Source organism: Planococcus citri, chromosome 5 (genome assembly GCF_950023065.1).
Source record: "Planococcus citri chromosome 5, ihPlaCitr1.1, whole genome shotgun sequence".
NCBI classification, from domain to species: domain Eukaryota; kingdom Metazoa; phylum Arthropoda; class Insecta; order Hemiptera; family Pseudococcidae; genus Planococcus; species Planococcus citri.
The window spans coordinates 143006-165114 of NC_088681.1; the positions used below are offsets into that span (position 1 = coordinate 143006).

A 22109-nucleotide genomic window follows, 5' to 3' on the forward strand; every position below is an offset into this window, starting at 1 on the left:
TCGATATTTTTTCAGCAACGTAGCGACATTACTGATGCGTGATGCGGATTGTAATTTGTAGGTGCAATTAGCTAATCGTATGTAATGTTAATAATGTATGTACATATATGTATACCTACCTAACTACGATTATGTAGGTATTGGGCCGTGTACTTATTAGACACTTACTTATGGTAGGTACTGTTAATTGCAGGAACAGCTCGCGCAAATGCTTCCAAAAAACGAACTGGTGACAGATTACTGGAATGCTAGCGAGGTACGCGACAAACACGATGCTTTGAAAGCGGATGCAGTGAAATTGGAAGCTCAAATAAAGCAACTTCAAGACTCGTTAGATACATTATTAAGAATACAACAAAGGTTGGCATTACGATTTACGATTTAAGATTTACGATTTACGATTTACGTTAAACGTTTGGTAGTAACAGCGCCGCTGCCGCTGCCGCCGCCGCCGCAGCGTGTTTCATCGGAAATACATACACATTATAGGTATCGAGCACGCCCAAAATGATTTTTTTTTCGCGTTATACGACCTAAAAAAAAATCGTAAAAACGTCATTCAAGAACGGATACCTACTTGCCAAAAAAAAATCATTTGAAATCACTTTGTAAAAATTCTACACCAAAATCGATCGCAATTCAAATTATGAATCAGGTAGTTACCACAAAAAACTAGGTAGGTATCCCTAGCCCTAGTCGACCTGAAATGCACAAAAAGATTACCTATCCTAAATCATCGTGAAAAAGATTAGTACTTACTTACGAGTACCTACATTACGGATATCATGCGAGTACATACTTATAGTATACTGTATAGTGTATACGTATATGTATGTACTATGTACAATATTTGTATGTACCTGTACTGTACCTGCTTGTAGGTAGGCCTATTTTCCCATTCCTGCTTTGGTGCACGAACTGATAAAACTGTTGGGACCGAAAAATGTATCTTAAGGCTAGTTTACATTATGACAGCAGTGTCGCGTGTCGTCATAGTAGTACCTACCTAACCTATGTATCAACATTCAACATATGTAGTATGTAGGTCTAGGTAGGTACCTACTTTCGCAGAAGCTGTTGATTTTCATGCTTTCGTGACAGCGGCGCGGCGTTTACACGCACAAACAACACTTTTTCAACCCTTCATTTTGATCTGAAGAGCTTGTTTTGTGCTCGAGTAAGTGCAGCATAAAATACCTATTATCAGAAATATGAAGGAAAAAAACACGAATTTTTAACTTCATTTTGCCTTCTTCGTGATTATGAGCGTACGTCTATGTTCTATGTACCTATGTACTAGATCATAGACGTACCATCGTGAAAGCGCTAGTGTCGGTGAAAGTGATGACAGTTGTGTTTGTGTATAGGTACGCGCATTATGAAACTGTCATAGGTTGTGTAAGCGAGCCTTTACAAAATCATACCTACCATTGGTCGGTACCTCCATTGTGATCAACATACTCGTATTCAAATTTCAGCTTTTTTGGTCATCCGTCATCCTCGCTTCTTTTAAGGTGGAAAAAACTGAAAATTGGGGTAAAATAAGGGGGTTTCCACCTTAGCTATGATTTAGGATCCGTTTCGCCCATTTGGGACCATATATTATTATGCCTCTCCAAAAAAACGACCTACGGGTAATTTTCAAATTTCACCCTCCTCACTTGATGGGTCAACTTTAGGTCGCAAAACTAACCCATTCCCCATGTTATACTTTATTTGACCAATTTATTAGAACAGGTTCCAAGTCTCGAGTCATAAAATGTAAAATTATTAAAATCACGTCACTTAGGAGGGGTCGGGTCGGTCGTAGCGTTACCCCTCCCTTGGGCTAAGGAGTTGGTCGATGGCTCATTCGGTAGGTACGAGTATTTGAGAGGAAGTTGATAGTATTTCACAAGTTTTTGACAAAAAACTGACTTTGGGCGGCTTTGACTCAGGGTGGAGGGTTATCTGCAGGGGTAGTGGCGCGGCGCGGACGGGGGATTTTAGTACGTTGTTCACCGCACCATCCTATAGACAATATTCGCCAAAAAAAAACCCTTTGGTCGCAATTATGATGTGGGTCAAATCGTAGATACTTGTATTTTGACTGGGCTATATTAAGAACACTGAAATTAAGACGTAGGTGCCTATATCGTAGATGGTACGTAGCTACGTACGTAGATACCTTCCTAAATTGGCCGAATGCGAGATTGAGGGAATTTCAATAGAAATGTGACGAAAATTGCGTTGGTAGAAATGTCTAAAAAACCGCGTGTTATTAGCTTACCTACCAACTCGTTATAATCGAATACCTACCTACCTACCTACCTACCATAGAAAAAATGAAGCTAAAATAAAGCGATTGGCGATTAGCGAATAGATACCATTTAAGAGGGGTTTTGCGATAAGGGCCCTTGTGGTGATAATTTGATGTTTTCAAGTGAGACAAAACATCGAATTATCAAAATTTTATCGAAAAAATCGATTTTTCGTTTTCTGGTAGGTTGAAATCTTCTGTAGCACCTGCAGAAGCCGTTTTGGACTGAACATTTCCCTTGAGAAGATATTACAAGAAACACTGGGGGACCACGTGTTGAAAGAGTAAATTTCGAGTTAAAAAAACAGTTGATATTTTTGAACATTTTTAGATGGAAATAGTCGCAAGAAGTGTACTTTTTATTAGTTTGTACCTAAATAAAAAAATTTAAATAGGGAACACTTTTTAGAAAAATGAAATTCGCATTATTTAAAATAAAAGTTCAGTTTTTTTGAGAATAACTCAAAAACTACATATAACGCATTCTAGAAAAAAACTGACGACATTATGTCGATTGGAAATTCAATTCTCTACAACTTCGTGAACGTGAAATTTTTTTTGAACGCTTCCTTTCGTCTCCAGGTCAATTTTAATGAAATGGTATAACTCATTTTATACGTGTTTTTTTTTAAAAATCGCTACAAACTCGATTAATATTTTTCATATGTTCGGTATCAAGAAGGTTTTTTTTGAAAAACCAACAACGGGATCGGATTCAGCGTTAACTTTTAGGCTAGAATCCACACTTTCGTGAGTTTTTTTTTTTTTTAATTCATATTTTCATTAAAACCTCAATCTCTAGAGGCGTTTTTCTCAAAACTTTACTCAGGCCGTACTCACATTTGCATAAGTTTGGGCTGATTGCACCACTGTATTCCTCGTTGAAAAAAGAACCCAAAACGCCAATAATAATAATAAAAAAAAAAAACAACATCGAATCGCCACAAGGACCCTTATCGCAAATCGCCTCTCATTTGCTATGTGTGAGGGTAGAAACGCAAACGCCTATTTAATTGTCGATATGTATTTGTTTCTCACAGGAGTCTAGAATCTTCGCTGTTTAATAAAGTCAACGAATTGCAAGAAGATATCAGCATCAAACGTTACGACTTACGAATAGCGCAAATTCAACTAGCTGCTGTTCGAGCTCAGGTAATTCCTACACTTACAGCTACTCGTATAGGGTGCCCAGAATTATCGTGAACCGCGAAGAATGTTTTTCATTAAAAATATACGCGTAGGTTTGCAATGTGAAATATGTAGATGCGTATGATTGGTGGAATGTTATCTCTCCAGTCCAAAACAACCAATAATGCGCGATCATGTATTACTCGTATCATTCACTGTGACTAACCGAAATATTTAGCAGAAAACTGTTTAGGGGCTCGCGATATTTCTGGCCACCCTGTACAACTACACCACCTATGTAGGTACATACAGGGTGCGCAGAAATATCGAGTAGGTAACTACTACCGGGGCATTTTTTAAGACACAATTGGCCACCCAGTTTTGATTTGGCCACGAAAGTTTTTTTTTTCAAAACCAATGTAAATTCGATTTGCACAAGAAAATTTTTGATTTGCACTCAAAATCACCAATCTATCCTCAAAATTCTTATTTTTTTCAAAAGCTTTTGCCCTCGCTTTGCTCGGGCTAACTTGTTATTTTCTGTTTCTCAAATTATTCGTAACTGCGCTTGGAAAGTATTTTTGTTCAAAGTTTTAAAAATGTCTGTGGTGGAAAAACTGACTTTTTACTTTAAAATTATTGCTGTTTTACTTTTTGGAACTATAAATTTTGAAACGCTTCGCGTGGTTCGGGTCAAAAAAACCATTAATGAATTTTAGAAAAAGTTGAAATCAGAAAAATCGAAATTCTTACTTCAAAATTGATGTTGTTCTACATTTTATCAACTACGAATTTTCCAACGCTTTTGCCCTCGCTTTGCCAATTTGGTTCTCGTCCGCAAACTTATCTAGAATTAAAAACCTACGATCGAATTTGAAAAATGTTGAGATTAGACGAATGGAATGCTTTCATTAAAATTGATGTTGTTCCACTCTTCAAATTACATCTCAAGGAAGGGGCAAAACCGGATTTTTAGGCATTAAAAATCGAAATTAGAGGTAATTTTCTGAAAACCTTTCGTGATGTGTAATGATTTTATAAAAACAATGGTAAAATTACTGCTCGAGTTGAGCGAGAGCAAACATTTTTTTTAAAAAATGGGTCCCAAAAAGGCCATTTTTGCATGCTTTATTTCAAATTTTTACTCGCGAGTGGGGACAATGACCCCCCCCCCCCCCTCCGCCCTTCCCCCCGGCTATGCCACTGTCTCTTGGCCACCCAGGGAAAATTGCTTAAAAAATGGCCTGGTTAAAGGGAGGAATCTAGTAAACGACAAATGGCAGGGGAGTAAATTAGAAGTAGTTTCATTAAGCAATAATCTTTGGTTTACCGATAGGTTTACATATCTGGCCAAGTGCTACTAAAGGTGACTTGAGGGTACTACCCCTACTTCATCACGGCATAAAAATTTTTGCGATTCAGTTTCATTTTAGACGTCTTTGGTTCAATTGTATTTTGTTGTTGATTTGAACTTGTTTCGAATTTGTTCTAAAATACAGACTTTCTATTTCTTAGTTTTTCGCATATAGCGGACGAACCGTGCGTCCTAGTGAAAATCCGATGAGAGTGATCTCAAAGAGAATTAAATTCTCTACGTGTGCGTGTACGTGTAGAGGTACCTACAAGTACTACATGCATACCTACCTATATAGGTACCAGGACCTGCAAACTGCAAAAATACGAGTATATACCTACAACTACATACATACGTACCTACTCGTATTACCTACCTACGAGTACAGGGTGCCCAGAAATATCGAGTACCCCGAAGAAAGTTTTTCAATAAAAATATACGCGTAGGTTGGAAAACGTGAAATAGATGCGTATGATTGGTGGAGTGTTATCTCTCCAGTCCAACAACCAATCGTGTGCTAATGTGCTATCATTATTATCATTCATCTGCGAGTGTGACCAACCAAAGTATTTTAGTAGAAACCTTTTTTAGGGGTACTCGATATTTCTGGGCACCCTGTACGTAGTGTACATATAATACGAGAGTATACGACTGTAACTAATGTATGTACATACGAGTAGGTACTCGTATACAGACGAAAGAAAATTTATACACTGCCTCCGCTGCTTTGGTGAGTAGTGAGTACCTAGCCCAAAGGCCAAAATACTCGTAATCGACTCGACTGTTACCTATTCGTACGACAGCTACCGGCAAACACTGCGAACCCTAACCCTAATCCTTACCCTTACACTTACACTTGCTGTTAGCTAGTCTCTTACCATACTCGTAGTCGTAGTCGTAGTCGTAGCGCATGACATGACGATGACGTCGCGTCGTCGTTCGAACAACATTTTTGACAACGCACGTGGTCAGATTTTGGCATTTGCTCACTGCTCAGCCGTTCATTAAATTGCGCCGCCAACTCTAGCAATACCGTACGGTACGTCTACGTAGTACATACAATCCTATTGATTTTGAGAAGAATTAGTTCAGCGGCTCACCGGTTATTTCCAGTTTTTGCCGCTTTTTGTCGGATTTTGCCGGTTTTATAATGCCAGTTCCCCAGTTCCGGCTCCTGGCTTCTCGTATCTATAGGCCTACCTATTTTCAAGTTTCAGCTCGGTAATAAGTACATAAATACCTACACCTACACCTACACCTAGCCTAATAAGACTTACCTATTCATCTTTCGTACATGTCGTTTCCCATCTTACACATATACTCGTAGGCTACTACGAGCAGTACGAGCACATATGATGTACTCACCTATTATACGAGTACCTACATATCTAATAAGGGCGCAAGATAGCTACTACCTAACACCTAGTTATAAGAAACCGTATTTCACTCCCCCTTTTTTTTTCAATTAAATGATCTTGCTGAGTGCTAGCTCCCAAATGCATCATACTTATACGTACATACGTACATACAAACAAACAAGGCGTAAGTTTGATTGTAAGAACCCGTAATGGATTTGGGTTGGGGAGGGGGGGTGGAGGAAATACTAGGTAAAATCAACGTGAAAAGGTTTTTTTTTTTTTTTCGTTCTGAATAATGAAGTAAAATTGATGAAAATATGTGCCTCTGTCGATTCGCGCAATTGTGATCTATTTGAGGACGTAACAAATTGCATTTTTTTGGTTATCTTGGAAATTAACTACCTACGTATGTAAGTACTTGTATTTAATCGAGAAAATGAAAAAAAGGTAACGCATATTTTTCTTTTATAAATGTGCTTTTTGGAGAACTCGGCGCGGCGCGGCGCGGCGCGGCGGTCTGACGACGTGGAATGACCCAAAATACGAGTTTAGGTACGATTTTCGACAATTGCGAATTAGGTACCTATTCCAGAAATTGGGCGGAAAGTCGTCGTTTTCCTACTACATACCTACGAGTATGTACATTGTACATGTACATATTAAACGAATTCAGCGCCCAACGCCCAACGCGTGTCCTGCAAGTTATCAGTCGATGAATTTTCAGTGCTATGTGATATTGGAGTGATAGATCGGAGTGCTTTGAGAAAAAATGATGCGAAATATTTAGGTAGGTCGTGGTATGTGGTATGTACTATGTACATAGGTACGCGTTTATTTGGCGCTTAATTTTTCTCTAGCAGGCTTAGTTTTCGAGATATCGGCAAAAAAACCTGCGATGCGATGCCCTCCCCTCCCTCCATTCCTTCCACCCTCCATCGTTTGTAAAATTGCTACGCGAAAAGTGGACAGCTATATCGCGTGAGTTTTCATTCGACTGTACGTAGGTAAGTTAGGTAGGTAGGTAGGTAGGTAGGTAGGTACTACCTAGGTGGCTGGCAGTCTGAAACTTGGGCTACACACCTATACTTACATAGGTGCGCGAATGCATTGTCCTTAAATACTCGGTGGTGTAGGTACTGTACCTATATCGTACGATACACATAGGTACTTAGGTACCAACGTAGACTTTTGTTCAAAAATATGACTGTAAGGAACGTAGGGTGTGTTGTAATGTGAACGCTGAACGTTGTGTCGATGTCGTGTCATTTAAAAAGCTTCGATTTCGATTGCGTCGAAAAAAGTGAAACTTCCCTCCATCCTTGCCTGCCCGACTGACTGCCCATCTGTCTATCCACCCACCCACCCACCCACCCATTCATTCATTCTCATTCAATTCATTCATTTTTGTAGGTAGGTAGGTAGATAGATAGGTAGGTGAGTAGGTACATAGAGGCAAGTAGGTAATTTTAGATGGTATAGGGCACGAATCGACCAAAATGAGTATTGGGCTACCGAGAGTGGAGAGTGGAGAGTGGAGAGTGGAGAGTTTCGAGTTGCCGGCGCAGCTATGTTATGTGTACGTTGTTTACGTACAGCAGTAGGTAGTAGGTAGTAGGTAGAGGTACAGTACGAGAGGTTGAGGTACGAGAGGAAACTCCGACTGCGACTGCGACTGCGACTGCGACTTGCGAGCGAGCGAGTGTCAGCGTCAGCAACTACGAAGTACGAGTATCCTACGTAGTTGGTCGTTGGTTGTTGGCGTTGGCATTTGCAAGATTGTGTTAAAGTGGGCTAAATTGTGCCGTCGTTGCCATCGTTGCCGTTGCCGCCACTGCCAGTAACGTCTATGTAGGTACGCGTATTTTGCGCCGCGTTCTATTTCTTCTTTTTCTTTTTCTTTTTTTTAAATTCTTTTTTTTTGCCCATTCGACTACGTACGTATTCGATTCGTTGGTTCTTTTTTGCAATCTTACGAGTACGTTAGTTGTTTTTTGAGCGTTTTTCGTTGGCGGTTGTGCAGCAACAGCGAGGTTTATTAGGCGTACCTTGACCGTTGTATGTTTACACTACTCGCACTCGCACTCGCGATCGCGATCGCGATCGCGTTCACGTTCACGTTCACGTTTACGTTTGCATAGACAAAACCGTTACCGTTACTCACATTCTCGACTGGAAGCGGTGGTTTTTACGCTTTTCACAACGGCCGCCAACAATACACATCGCGGCGGAATGGGTTGGATGAGACTAAAAACCCATATGGTAAGATTTCACCGAGTCTTTACCGGCACATAATAAATTATCGTACATATTAACAGTAAGATACCCGCAGTACCCAGTACCCAGTACCCACACCCTTTGCTACTCGTACTTTCTAGTACAGCTACGAGTAGAGGTAGCCGAGGTAGGTACATCTACTCGTACATACCTATACGTCTTGAATTACTCTCTCGCTTTCAAAATTTACGCATACGCGTATCGTGATCGTATAGGTCAAGTACGAGTTCGAGTTGGTAAATGTTACGTTAGTGGGTGGGTAGGTACTACCACTGCGCGCCAATTTGCCTGTCTGCGTGCCTGCGAATTGACGAAATGAAAAATACGGTATCGCGACATGGGATATACCTACGTATGTACAGGGTGATTCGGATAAGACCTGAAAAATTAAAACCACATATTCTACTCGCGAGTAGGAGTAAAACATGGTATATACACCGTGGACCAAAACCTCTTCATTTCGGAGTTATTGACCTTTAAAGGGGGCCAGCTGTTTTCTTAAAATTGACCATTTCGGCGCGGCGTGTCTATTGGAAATTTTTGTGGGACAGGTGGTGGAAAAAGTGAAGCGAGATCTCAGAAATGTAGGGTATCATTTTTTTTCTGTTTGAGTCCATAACTCGGTGTTTTGAAGTCAGAAATGTGTTTTCTTACGTGAAAAACAATCAAAACTCGAATTCAGATTAAATTATTTCGAATTTTATTAATTAATACGGTAGTACTTCTCATTCGACACTCGTTAAACTTTATTTTCTCTTTTTTGGTCCACTGGATGCTGAATTGCTGAATAGCTGAATAATCAAATTTTTCAATTTCGACAAACTCTCCAATTTTTTGTAAACTAATGACTTTAAAGGTTTCCTGGACTCAATTTTCAATTTTAAATACTCGAAACAAAAAAAAAATAGAGGAGAAGGTACAATTATGGACCCAGGTACAAATATGGACCCCCCTCTGTTTAGAGAATACTACTAGCGCTGCGGTCACGGTCTGTACTAAAAATTGTTCTAGTAGTGTAGTACTGACGATCTAGTTACATATTTGGGATCGATGCAAAGTTCTGTGTCTGCAATCAGCATTTGATTTTTTTTTCGTGATTTTTTGTTGCCATTGGAAAATTTTACTCTGTTTTCTTTCAATAATTGATGTACTTCCAATAACGTTCAAAAAAAAAATTATTAGTGAAATAAGTAGCTCTCAATGTATACTTTCAGAATATGCTTTCATACTTGTCATTACTTTACTCGATTTTCGTATTTTTTTCCATTTTTCATAAACTGACAAGTTTTTTTACGTTGGTATAAATATGGACCCCTAAATTTTTTCATATAATTTTTCCTAGAATGCTGAGAAAAAAGCAATCAACAAATAAGAGAAGACCTAAAAGATGGAAATGGGACGAAGAAAATATGGTACGGGCCATTTTATAAGTAAAAATAGTAAAATCCAGAAAGTTCGGTTTTTTCTTATGAAAATCGATTTTTTTTTATTTCGATTTTTTTCATGTATTTGATGTTTATTGTCATGCATTCGATGTTTTTTTCATATACTTGAGTTAAAAAACGTCTTTAAATATATTTTCGCATCATTTTCTGCAATTTTTAGACATTTTTTTAGGGGGTCCATATTTGTACCCGAGTCCATATTTGTACCAATTTATGTCACTTTTGTAAAATTCAAATTTCTCCGTGAGTTTTCAACAAAAAAAAAAAAATTTTTTACACAATATACTAGAGTCTTTGGCCTTTCGAATGGTATATTCGAAAAACAAATTTGATAATTTTTTCTACCCTTTAAAGCCAAAAAGCTAGAGGGGGTCCATATTTGTACCTTCTCCTCTACTATTCCAATACGCTCGCTTTGGCAACATCGCAAAATTTGTCACAGTAAATTACGATTTTGTTTCCTAAAAAGTAAAAACAATAAAAATTGCCGGTTGGCAAATGATCGCACTTGAAATCAAAGTAAAATAGCGTACCTAACTAAGGAACACTTTCTCATAACACTCTGATTTGAGCTACGAGTATGTAACAATGCGTAACACATAGGCGAAATTTAAATGCGGCGTTGCTATATTTTACCCAACATTAATTGCGAATATGGTATCTCATTAAGGGTTGGTTTTTCAAAATTTTTGCAAAGGAAATTTTTTCTTAATTCGACGAGTACAGTATGTGGTTTTAATTTTTCAGGTATTATCCGAATCACCCTGTATGTACTACTTTCCCACCATGAGCTGATGGCGCGAGCGTCTTTTCGCGTTTTTTCGATAGGTTACCTAACTACGTACGTATACGAACGTACGAATAAGGGCGCCATTGACCCAAATACGCCGCCACCGTGTCCGTGTCCGTGTCCGTCGCCGATGGCCAAAACCATTTCCCAAGGCGTCCCGTCGGCCGTCACCATGTATCCACGGTATACATACGTAGACGTATACCTACCTACTACAATCTACATATACTCGTACACGTGCGAATGTGATGTAGCTAATCGCGTTCGGTTGAGTTGGGTTGGGCGTTTAACAGAAAGTAGTAGTACCCACTCCGCGCCGCGCCTGTTCGACTGCAAGAATAAGTCATCAGCCAAATACCGACGACGCCGACGTACCTATGTGGCAGTGCTATTGGATATCTACCGTACCTAGGTACCCACCCACCTACCTACCTACCTACCTACCTAACTAACTAACTAACCAACTAACTAACTAACTACTCTCGAATGCCTGCAATAAGTAGGTCTAACGTGTACCCAATACCCATTCGCCATGATGTAGGTACCTATTCGATTCGCATTCGCGCAATTAACTAATACGAGTACATACGTACATCTACAACTATATATTCGTAAGTAGGTAGAGTGGTAAGTACAAGTACATACATAGTAGACGGTCTCGTAGCTCGAACTCATTTCGTTTATTCGTTAGCGTAAGCGTAATCTAGGTCTAGGTTGTTTCTTGTTACGTTAGGATGCGTATTGCGTATAGCGTATAAAGCGTATAGCCACCCCGCCGCGCCGCGCAGCGCAGCGCCATCGCCAAGTCTTCCATGAGGGATGGGAAAAAGCGTGCGTTGCGGTTGCGGCACACTGCTCAATGCTCACTGCTCACTGCTCACTGCTCACAGAAGGTGATTCGATCAATGCATCTTTATTTTTACGCATTGCAGTGCTGGTGAACAGAACAGAACAGAACAGAACAGAACACAACACTACAAACAGAACGATAAACACTAAAATTTTCAAATTTTCTGAACGTTACCCGAACAGAACGATATACTGCTCCAAACAAATGAACGCTAACTGAACAAAATTATTCAACGTTTTGAACAAAAAACAATATAACCAGAACAGAACAATATTTTTCAATTTTATTCAAATAATTCTCTATTTTCGTGTTTTAGACTTCATTTTTAGTTTTGTTTTGTCTTTCAAAGGCAGTTAAAGGCTTAATTTTGAAGGTAAAAAGCTATCTATTAAGAGAATTCAATCAATTCATCGTGTAAGTGAAGAAAAAATGACTGAAAAGTGAGAACAGAACAGAACAGAACAGAACAGAACAGAACAGAACAAAACAAAATAGAACCAAATTAACCTGAACAAAACCAGAACAGAACAAATGAATCCAAATTAACTCGAACAAAAACCAGAACAGATACTATGAAAAGTTTTTGTTCATGAGCAGAACAGAACAGAACACTACAAGTGCAACGTTCACCAGCCCTGACGCATTGGCGATGGCGTTACGCGGTCGCAATTTTACCAAAAAAAAAACCTCGCTTATGCCTATCTAATATTATGTACAAGTACTAGTACAGGGTGCTCAGAAATATCGGCCGGGTACCCCTAAAAACGTTTTCTGCTAAATATTATGTAGGTACTTTGGTTGGTCACAGTGAATGATACGACCGCGACATACGAGTAATAATGATACATGATAGCGCATTATTGGTTGTTTGGACTGGAGAGTTAACATTCCTGATTACACCAATAATAGATACGCATCTATTTCACGTTGCCAACGCCAACCTACGCCTACGCGTATCGTATTTTTAATGAAAAACTTTGTTCGGAGTAGCCGATATTTACCTACTCGTATGGTACGCGTACGAGTATCTACCTACATTATAGGTATATCTACTGGATGCTGGCCAGCGCCGACTCTGAGCTTTACGCCGAAGCATGTGCTGGGTTGTGCTACTCACGTCACGTGGCGTGGCGTGGCGGTTGGTGAAAGCTGATTCGCCCGTAGGTACGCAAAAGATCAAAACAAGAAAAACGCTCTGAATTGTCAACATTTGACGCTCGAGAGTCGAGGGTGAGGTTTTGGCTGACGGGTGACGGGTGACACTCGACAGGAAAAATCTACGAGTACGAATCGTACCTACCTAGTACCTATATTATTGTCCGTGAAATGGAATCAGTTCGCGACTATCGGCTTCTCTTGATTCGTAAAAAAATGAAATGAAATAAAATGAAAAAACCGCCGAGAATCGACTCGCTATATGTACTCGACACTCGTATGTACCTACAGTCATCGCGTAGGTAGTAGGTACTTACTTACCTTAGCCATTTAGGTATAATATGTAGTAAGTGTAAGTAGGAAATATGTATTACATAGGTACGAGTGGGTAGTTATAAGTAGGCGTAGCTAATTATTTTGCGCGTGTTTATGGTGAATTTGCACTTTGCAGAAAGAACTGTTCAGCGTTAAATTGGATAACATGGAGGCTAATTCGCGAGACAGAAAGTTGTCGGCTATTTCCAACGCCAGCATGAAATCAAAATGGTTGAAAGCGTTCAAAAGTTTGAAAACCAGCGTACCTTCCAACGGCTCTACCAAAGAAACTGACAAGTGAGTTGAGCACCGAGCAGTACCTAGTAGGCTAGTACCTCTACCTACGACTAGAACAGTAAAATTACGTATACATATACCTACGTATTACGTATGTCGTATACGTAATACGTATACGTACCTCTACCTACGAGTATCTACCAAATTACTCGTGTAAGTTCGTACGCTTACGCTTACCTACGAGTACCTACATATGTACTATACGGTTGTATCGTATTTGTATGTAGGCCTATACGAGTGAATAGCCACGTACGTACATATTCTACGGGTTTTTTAATTTCATACTTAGTCACACGCGGAAACGTAGAATTATTGCCCTGTTTACGCGTTCGAAAGTGATCGTTACCGTCAAAGTACGATGGAAAGCAAAAAAAAACTGCTAAAAGCAAAAGAATTTACTATACTCGCAGGTAGGGGCAAAATGCTGCGGGCGAAAATTAACGATTTCCCGTCATCTCGCGCTTCAGCTCCACTCGTCTCGGCCTCGGCTCGTTTCGCTTTCGCCAAACTACGTATGGATGAAAGTGAGAGACCGTTCACTTTTACTTCCTAGACTGCTAGTACGAACTTTCGTTCAAAGTTAACGAATTCGTTTAGGTACACATTTTTTTTTTTTCTTTTCAATGACTTTTCATTAACTTTTTGTCAAGAGGTCTCGAGTTTCCGTGAGATTTTATGGTTCGTTATCATTCGTTAACTGCTTGTTGCTGCGACTTGAGAATGATTTCATTGGTTGGAATACGAAATACGAGTCGAATACCTAGGTGCCTATAAACAGAAACGCGTCAAGTGTCGTCATTTTTAGGTAATGAAAATCAGTATCTAATCACGGAAAAACCGCAGATTAAACGAGAATTTTCATAATACGGGGAAAATTAACGAGAGTGAATAATTAACGCATCGTAACGAATTCGTTAACTGTGGCGAAAGTTGATGATAGCAGTTCAGTTGCCTGATTATGATTGGCGGCGGCTGCGGCTGCGGCTGCGGCTGCGGTGGCACCCGGGACCCGCTGCTGCAGCTGTGTAGGTACTGGAATACGAGGATGAACTAAGTAAGTACGTACCTAAGTATTTTCCCAAAAGTGTGCTCTCCTCTTCCTCCCTCCACCCAGCCAGCCAGCACTTTCAACGTCGGATATCACTTGCCTACGTTGTTGGGGTCATCTATACCTTGTCAGTGATTTGAATTGAAACCGCAGCACTGAGGGAAAATGTTGATTCGGCACGGCGGAAGCAGTGCGAGGAGGAAAGAGGAAAGGCGAGAGTCAAACTCAAACGTCATTTTTGTGCCGCGGCCGTAAAGAAAATAAGAACGAACGCGAACGCGAACGCGACGCGACGCGACGCGAGTGGAATTTTTTCGCTCCTGGCGCAGAACCCGCTTGCCTTGCTGGCGAAAATTTCTCATCGCATATCTTTTCGCGTACCTATACTCGTAATTTTGTAGCCGTCGCGTTGGCAATTGGCAGTTGGCAGTTGTAAGTTGGCGTCCATTCGAGAGAATTTTCTCAATAGGTAAGAATTCGCAACCTCGAAAGTCCAACTGCAAGATCGAGTATCTTCGTCGCGCGTAGATACGCGAGTACCTACTCGACATCGACACTCGTAAAAGGCGAGGAAAGGGCAAAGGGCCTCTTTTAGTCGCTGGCGGCACCTACATACGAGTATAAGGGACCCTGTCCTAAGACGTAGCACTTTTTCTTTCCAACCCCGATAGGTAGAGGTACTCCTAATGTATTCGACCAAAATGTACGAAAATTTAACACGCAAGGTCACTCGAACTATCTACTCTTATGCACTACTCAGTACTTAGTACTTAGTACTTACCACCAAATACAAGTACATACGTACAACATTTGGTTTCAAACTCTCGTGTCTTAATCGAAATTCGAATGAATTGCAAATAAAAGGTCAATTGCGCCGTTCCAAGAATGGGTATAGATAGTATTCCTACGACGGCGTAACTAAGTACAATACTTACTCAGGTATTGGTTAGCGGATGATACGAGTATGCCCAGTGCTACCTAGTAAGTATACTAAGTACATACATATGTACAATGTACATTATGTGTACAACTCTACATATACCGGACACCTAGGTAATTAGGTATCCGGTATCCCTATCTCGCTGTCGCTACCTAATACCTACCTACATAATTAGTAAATACACACATACCTACGTACGTACGTACGTACGTACGTACATTGAACGAGATACGAGTAGGCCTATGTTGGCACCTGCTTGATAAAACTTGTCGATGGTTGAGTGATATCGCTAGGTGATTCTCGCCCCAGCTGTTTTAGACCATATTTTTGTCCGCATTTTTGCGCATTCGAAAAAATTACGAGTAGGTAGGCCTACGGTAAGTGTGTGCTTTTTTCGTCTCTTTTCTCATCTTCAGAGTAGTTCAGATTTTATCCGACTGTCAACGAGAGCGAGACTCGATCAATGTTTACGAGTCGTAACGTCACGTCACGTCACGTCGTCGTAGGTCTAGGTAAACTTACTATGTAGGTAGGTACCTATGTATGTAGACGTAGACGTAGAGGAGGTACTCGTATAGTATCTGTCTGTAGCGTGTACCTGTGTAGTGTGTACCTGTGTACCTACCTACACCTAAGTAATTTGTTCTTATACGAGTGTGTGATTGGATTGTTGTGGCAGTACAAGTACGAATACGAATACGAATGCGAATACGAATGCGAATGCGAATGCGAATACGAATACAAATTCACGTTCACGCAGAAAAAACGAAATGTACCACGCCGTCTCTACAATAATAGCAATGAGGTAAGGACTACGGAGAGAGTGCTACGCTGGTATCGTGTACCGCGTCACGCGTCACGCGTCACGCGTCACGTTTGCACATCGCACCATTACCAATTACCATACTACCTCTATTTTTCACCACTTGGCACTTGTTGTTAGGTAGCCTACTCGTATTTTTGACCACTAGGTAGTAGGTATACGTTTGTCGTTTACTGTTTACATTACGTCTACGTTTTACCTACTCGTATTACCTGCATAGGTATGTAGATGTACTATGTAAGTAGTCTACAGTATACAGTAGTATGTAGGACTGAAGTATTCGTAGCATCCTAAAGTAGGTACCTGCGTAACGTATACCTACGCCTACGGGTATGCGTGCGCTACGCTTGGGTTCACAACATTCTCATAGAGAGCTAGCTAGATGCTAGACCTACACACCTACACACCTACTGGCTACTGGCCATTGTGATGCTTGATTTGGCCATTCAACTCGTACATAGGCCAATTGTAAATGGGGTATGGTATACTCGTACATATTTTTATAGTCACTAGCTATACGCCGTTTTGGTTTTACTCTCTTGTACGAATATCTGTCTATATCTCACACCTCACACCTCACACCTCACGCTTGTCCAATTTCAAACAATAGATACGTAGTAGCACCTAGCAGGTATCACCGCTTTTACGTATGTACGTACTCGTACTCACACACATACTTGTATGTAGGGTACATATCAAGTAGAAGGTGGCCTAGCTCCGCGCCGCGCCGGTGCCGTTCACCATCGCTATACTCGCGATCTCTAAATTTTTTTTTTCTTTCTTTCTTTCTTTCTTTCATTTTACTTACCTATTCGCAAAATATATGTACGTAATATACTAATTTGTTTATTCGCTCGTATTTATTCATTTTATTTTTATCTGTTCGTTCAAGTATTTATTCGCGTAAGTATCTACTCGTAAATGAAATACATGCGAGTCGGTAGTATTCGCAGCGCGGCGCGGCGCGGCGCGGCGGTGAGTTACTCGTGGTACCTACATATTTTACATAGGTACTACATATGTACTTTTCGCATTAGATCGCGATCGCGATCGCGATCGCGAGCGTACTCGTAGATGTTGACGCGGAAAAAACGAACAGACGAGCATTTTCGTGTCTTGTACGAGTACGAGTACGTGTACCTATGTAATTCACCTCTGTACCTACCTGTAGGTACTTACTTCTATACTCGTAATTGGGTACCTGTACCTACTACTCGTAGTTGTGGCCGATGATACGTGTTTGTGTAGATCTGTAGCTGTAGCTGTAGCCGTAGCCGTAGCCGCGATTGTAATTTTCATTCTTTGGTATGTTTGTCTGTGCGTAGGAAGAGCGGCAGAGATGGATTCCAAGTGAGTAGCAGTCCGGATTTAATTCATCAATTTCAAGAGTACACGTACAAGAAAATCACGCCGTGCGACGTGTGTTCGCAAGTGTTACGCGGTATGTGCTAGTGCTAGTGCTAGTGCTAGTGCTAATGCTGATGCTGGCTACCTGTACACTGTACAGTGTACAGTGTACAGTGTACAGCTACGTACGAGTATCTTCTATGTACTCGTCTAATGCGCTGCGCGCGTGCGTGCGTGCGTGCGGTGATTTTGCTTTCTGCCTACAGGTCACACTAGGCAGGGCTTGAAGTGTCGTGTTTGCAAGATGAACGTGCATTTGGATTGCCAAGAAAAGGTCACCACCAGATGTCAAACGAAATCTCGCCTGCTTAGAAGGCAAAAATCGACGTCCGAAATCGAGACGCGTATCATCGCCACCATGCCCGAAGAAGAAGGTACGTCGGATGTTGCGCTACGCCGCTGCGCTGCGTTGTTGGCGTCCAGCTTTTTAGCCATATACCTACCTACCTACCTACCTACCTACCTACCTCTACCTATTATGCAGAGGGGCCTACTACACTACTACAGCCGCAGCCTCGCCATTGGTGACAGCCTGCTACGCCGCGTCATCCTCATTCGTTTACCTTATGTCTGCCTTACCCTCGCCCTTGCCCTTGCCCGGCCACTGTAGGTGCTGCTAGGCGGAATTTCATTTTTTAATTTTTAGTCCTTTTAGCTTAACTCTTTCCAACTGCGCCCCATGCCCCATCACTCTCTCAACAATCATCTGACCATACACATACGTCGAGTATACCAACAGCCAACAGCACAAAAACTCGCTGTTCTCCAAATACCTACTCGTATTTCCAGGAAAATAAAAATGTCCATATACGTAATGACTAAGCAAACTGCAAGCTCAAACTAGGTACCAATTCGCAAGACGCCGAATGTTTGAATTTCCGTTTTTCGAGGAAAACTCGAAGAGAATAAGCTCCTACGCAGAACAAAAAAACTAACCAATCAACCAAAACGCCATAAATTAATAGGTATCCGATATTTTCGTCGCGCATTTTTGTCACTCTAAACATTGGCACCATTGCCGTATTGCCGTATTGCAAAAATACCACTCCGCGAACCCTTTGTACAGACAGGTATACTCGTACAAGACACAGATACCTAACCAGTCGTATCTGTGGCGGTAGCGACTGCTTCTGAGTTCTGCTGCCGCGTACTAATTTTTTTAAATTACTACGTATATTGTAGGTACATAGAACCCGAACGACAACCTAAGCAGGGCATCATTTTCTTTCTCTCTCTCTCTCGGAGTCGGTCACGTTGTCGAGTGATAGGCTGGGTTTCAAACCTTAGTAGGTACTTCTCGCTTTCGCTACTCGTCTCGTACAGCCGAAAGCGGTGTTTAAATCCGCGGCCGAGCCGCGCCGCAAATAAGTAGATACCTATTTGTACCTAGGTACTACTCTAGATCCATGTATGTATGTAGGTACTTAGGTACCTAGCCTGTCATTGCGCCATCATGCACCGCGAAAACCTCGAGGCCTCTCATCTTTTCAGTCAGATAATCCCGCATTTCAATAACAAAAATACGGCTATGTAAGTATAAGTAAGGTACCTACCTACCTACTCTCTAAATTTGAAACTGTGAAATTTCACCGCTCAGCTTAGCAGTCACGACGTTTTTCCTTTTTAAAAGCAGTAGTTTTTTACTGCAGAGCAGTAGAAAACTAAGCTGCTTTTAAAAAAGCAAAATGTCGTGACTGCTAAGCTGAGCGGTGAAATTTCACTGTTTCAAATTTAGAGAGTGTGTAATGTAATGTACTTACTCGAATGTAGCCGCATAATTTCGCGCCAAAAAAAAAAAAGCTTGGCAACCTATCCGGGCAGCGCGCGTTGTCAAATCTTGGCGATACTGGCATGGCAGCAAGGTGGTGTTTACTGTTTGGTAACTATCGCATCAGCGTGTCGAGTGTAAAAATGAAATTAAAAAGAAAAAAGAAAAAAAAACAATTTGAAATTCGATTAATTTTTAGAAAAGTCTATCGCGCTCGCGTACTGATATTGCAAGTATAGGCCTACATACGAGTAAATATCAAACAACTTCGAAAAGCATCGATTTCAACATTTCAGCGTAAGTACATAATTGTATTTTTCTACTGAAAATGGACAATTCTCATAAAAAAGTTTCACAATCTGTAGTTTCTGCGAGGCGTTGTGGCATTTTGAATCGGCATAACCGGCAAATCAATGTACGTACCTACGAGTACCACCTACCCTGACTGTCATGTGGATATCAGTGCCAATCGAGTGCGAGCGAAAATAGAGATATTTTTTGTGTTTAAGAAAAGAAAGGGGTATGTACAATTTTTCTATCGGCAACGCGCCGAAGGCCGTGTTTTCGGGTCCTCTTTCAGTGACTACGCGTAAATGCGTTTTCGTTTTCCCCAAAACTGTTTGATTTTCAAATAAATCTTTTTTTTGCGTTTGCTTCGCTGCGCCGCGCCGATTCAATTTTTCAATTTGTAACAAATTTACTCGTAGCAACCTGCAATTTTGGGCCAATCTGCAATCTCATTCTTCACTTTTTCAGTGATTTTTCACTTTTCTTCGGAAAGTTGATATCACATCGCAGTGTAATATTAGGTAGGTACCTAGGTATATTACTTACACATCGAGGGAACAGGTAAGATAAAGAATGTCTCGGAGCGCATTCTTTATCAACTCCCGCGGCGCGGTGTATACGCGATTTTACATGCCTACGATGGAGGAAAGTGGCAAGTGGCGTTTATCACCCGCGAAAAAATACTCGTAAGCAACCTTAACTTGGAGTTGTCCTCCAGTAGGCAGTAGACCCTTATTAAAAAAGATATCGGTGCTATCTACATCGCATATCAGATGGCTACAAAAACTGTTCAGTTGTAATAAAGCAAATTTACCTACTTGCAAGCCTAAGGCATAGGTGTACATATATCAGCTTAACAGTGCGTACACATTACAAATAACCCCCCTCCCCTCCCCTCCTCCTCCTCCTCCTCCTCCTCCTCCAAGAGGCAAATTTGTCACTGATTCGATAGTTATGTTTGGCTTTGCCAACTTTGTCCCTTGTTCCTAGCACACTCCATCCTCTTGCCTTTCCCTGCCCTGCCCAGCCCATACATCGCAAACTGTCAAGTACATATGTACAATATCATTATCTACATACTACTAGTAGTACCTATGCTACTGTAGGTGCGGTGGTGTATGAAGTAGGCGCCGCACAGAGTGCTTGACGTTGCGTTGCACTCAAGTACATAGGTAGGCCTATGGTATGCAAGTATAGGTGTACAACTGTACACATTACTCATATTCGAGCCGTTTTGCATATCATATTCCATATTCCTCTATACCTACTCGTACAAATGCTCATACTCCTATTAATCGGCTGTTGTACAATTTGACAGCTATTTCTTTATCAGGTTCATCGTTTGATGGTTGTCCAAATTCAGTCAGTCCAAACTCGGCTAGCCGGCGTGTTAGTTGGAAAACCTGGCAAACTCCTCGCTTCTATTCAAGACAAAATAGCCCTAGATTAGGTACCTAGACCTACACCTACCTAGTTAAAACCTACGCATAACTGAGACTCGTTATTGTTATTACCTACCCGTATTATTAAACCGGATGTGCGCAAATATCGAGTACCCCGAACAAAGGTTTTTGAAAAACAGCTTGGCAAAATGAATGGTTAAATTGATGCGTACCTACGAGTATGATTGGTGGAATGCAATCACTTCACCGCAGTGCAACATCCAATTAGGTATACGATATCATTATCACCTGTAGGTATAATATTCACCGTCACCCAACAAAACGTCAAATAGAAAACTTTTAGGGTGGGGGGAGGCCGGGGGTGTGATCGATATTTTTGGCCACCCGGTACAAGTTTTTCACCTTGCGAGTACCTAATAAGGTTACATCTCAAAAAAATTAAATTTAACATTTTTTGCATTAATTTTTTCGGGTTCGGATGCCCCCTGCAACCAAAAATAACACCAACTTTGAGTTGGGTACACTACCAAGATCTTGTAAAAATACAAATGGTATAGCTCAAAATTGGACATCTCGCAACACTCCTTCTTTTTTTTAAAATAAATTTCATACGTATCTACGGTAGTGTTTTAAAAAAATTGAAAAAAAAACATCGGTTTGCACCAAAACAGAAAAATTTTAAAATTAAGCACCTTTCAGAAACATTGTGTTATTTTGTGTTTGCCCGTTAAGTACCAATTTCGATAGTTTCGAACGTTTTTCAGATGCAAATAGTCGTGAGAAATGTATTTTCTATTGGTTTGTATCGAAACAAAAAAATTTCAAAATTGAGCACTTTTCAGAAACATCGTGTTTGCACATTAATGAAATTTTAGTTTTTGGAAATTTAATACTCTACACATTTGATCGATTGAATTTTTTGTAAGACGCTTCTTTTTGCCGCTAGACCAACTTCGCAAATGATTAGGTAGGTATATGTAAATTGATGAAAATGACGAATCAAATTTAAAAAAAAAAAAAAAGAAGATCACTCTCCTGTAAAATTTTACTTTTTTGAGATGTAACCTAGTGTCTACCCATCATCTGCTGCTGTAGGTACATACTTATATACAGGTACCTGGTTACAGTGTTGAGCGTTTGCAAAAATATCAAGCACCCCCGTAAGAA

The 22109-nt window shown here is 40.7% G+C and overlaps 1 protein-coding gene across 28 annotated transcripts in view; it reads left to right on the plus strand.

Annotated features, from left to right (window-relative positions):
• Stacl (Stac-like) overlaps positions 1–22109 on the plus strand; it is an 84044-nt gene that overhangs the window by 32380 nt on the left and 29555 nt on the right. For 23 of the 28 annotated variants that reach the window (XM_065366164.1, XM_065366170.1, XM_065366165.1 and 20 more), the window contains 7 exons: positions 194–360; positions 3340–3451; positions 13105–13265; positions 15933–16058; positions 17402–17517; positions 17690–17857; positions 20858–20989. In XM_065366164.1, coding sequence (XP_065222236.1) covers positions 194–360; positions 3340–3451; positions 13105–13265; positions 15933–16058; positions 17402–17517; positions 17690–17857; positions 20858–20989 — 982 coding nt within the window. The remainder of the gene's footprint in view (positions 1–193; positions 361–3339; positions 3452–13104; positions 13266–15932; positions 16059–17401; positions 17518–17689; positions 17858–20857; positions 20990–22109) is intronic. The other 5 variants (XM_065366173.1, XM_065366180.1, XM_065366183.1 and 2 more) reach the window with 2 other exon arrangements.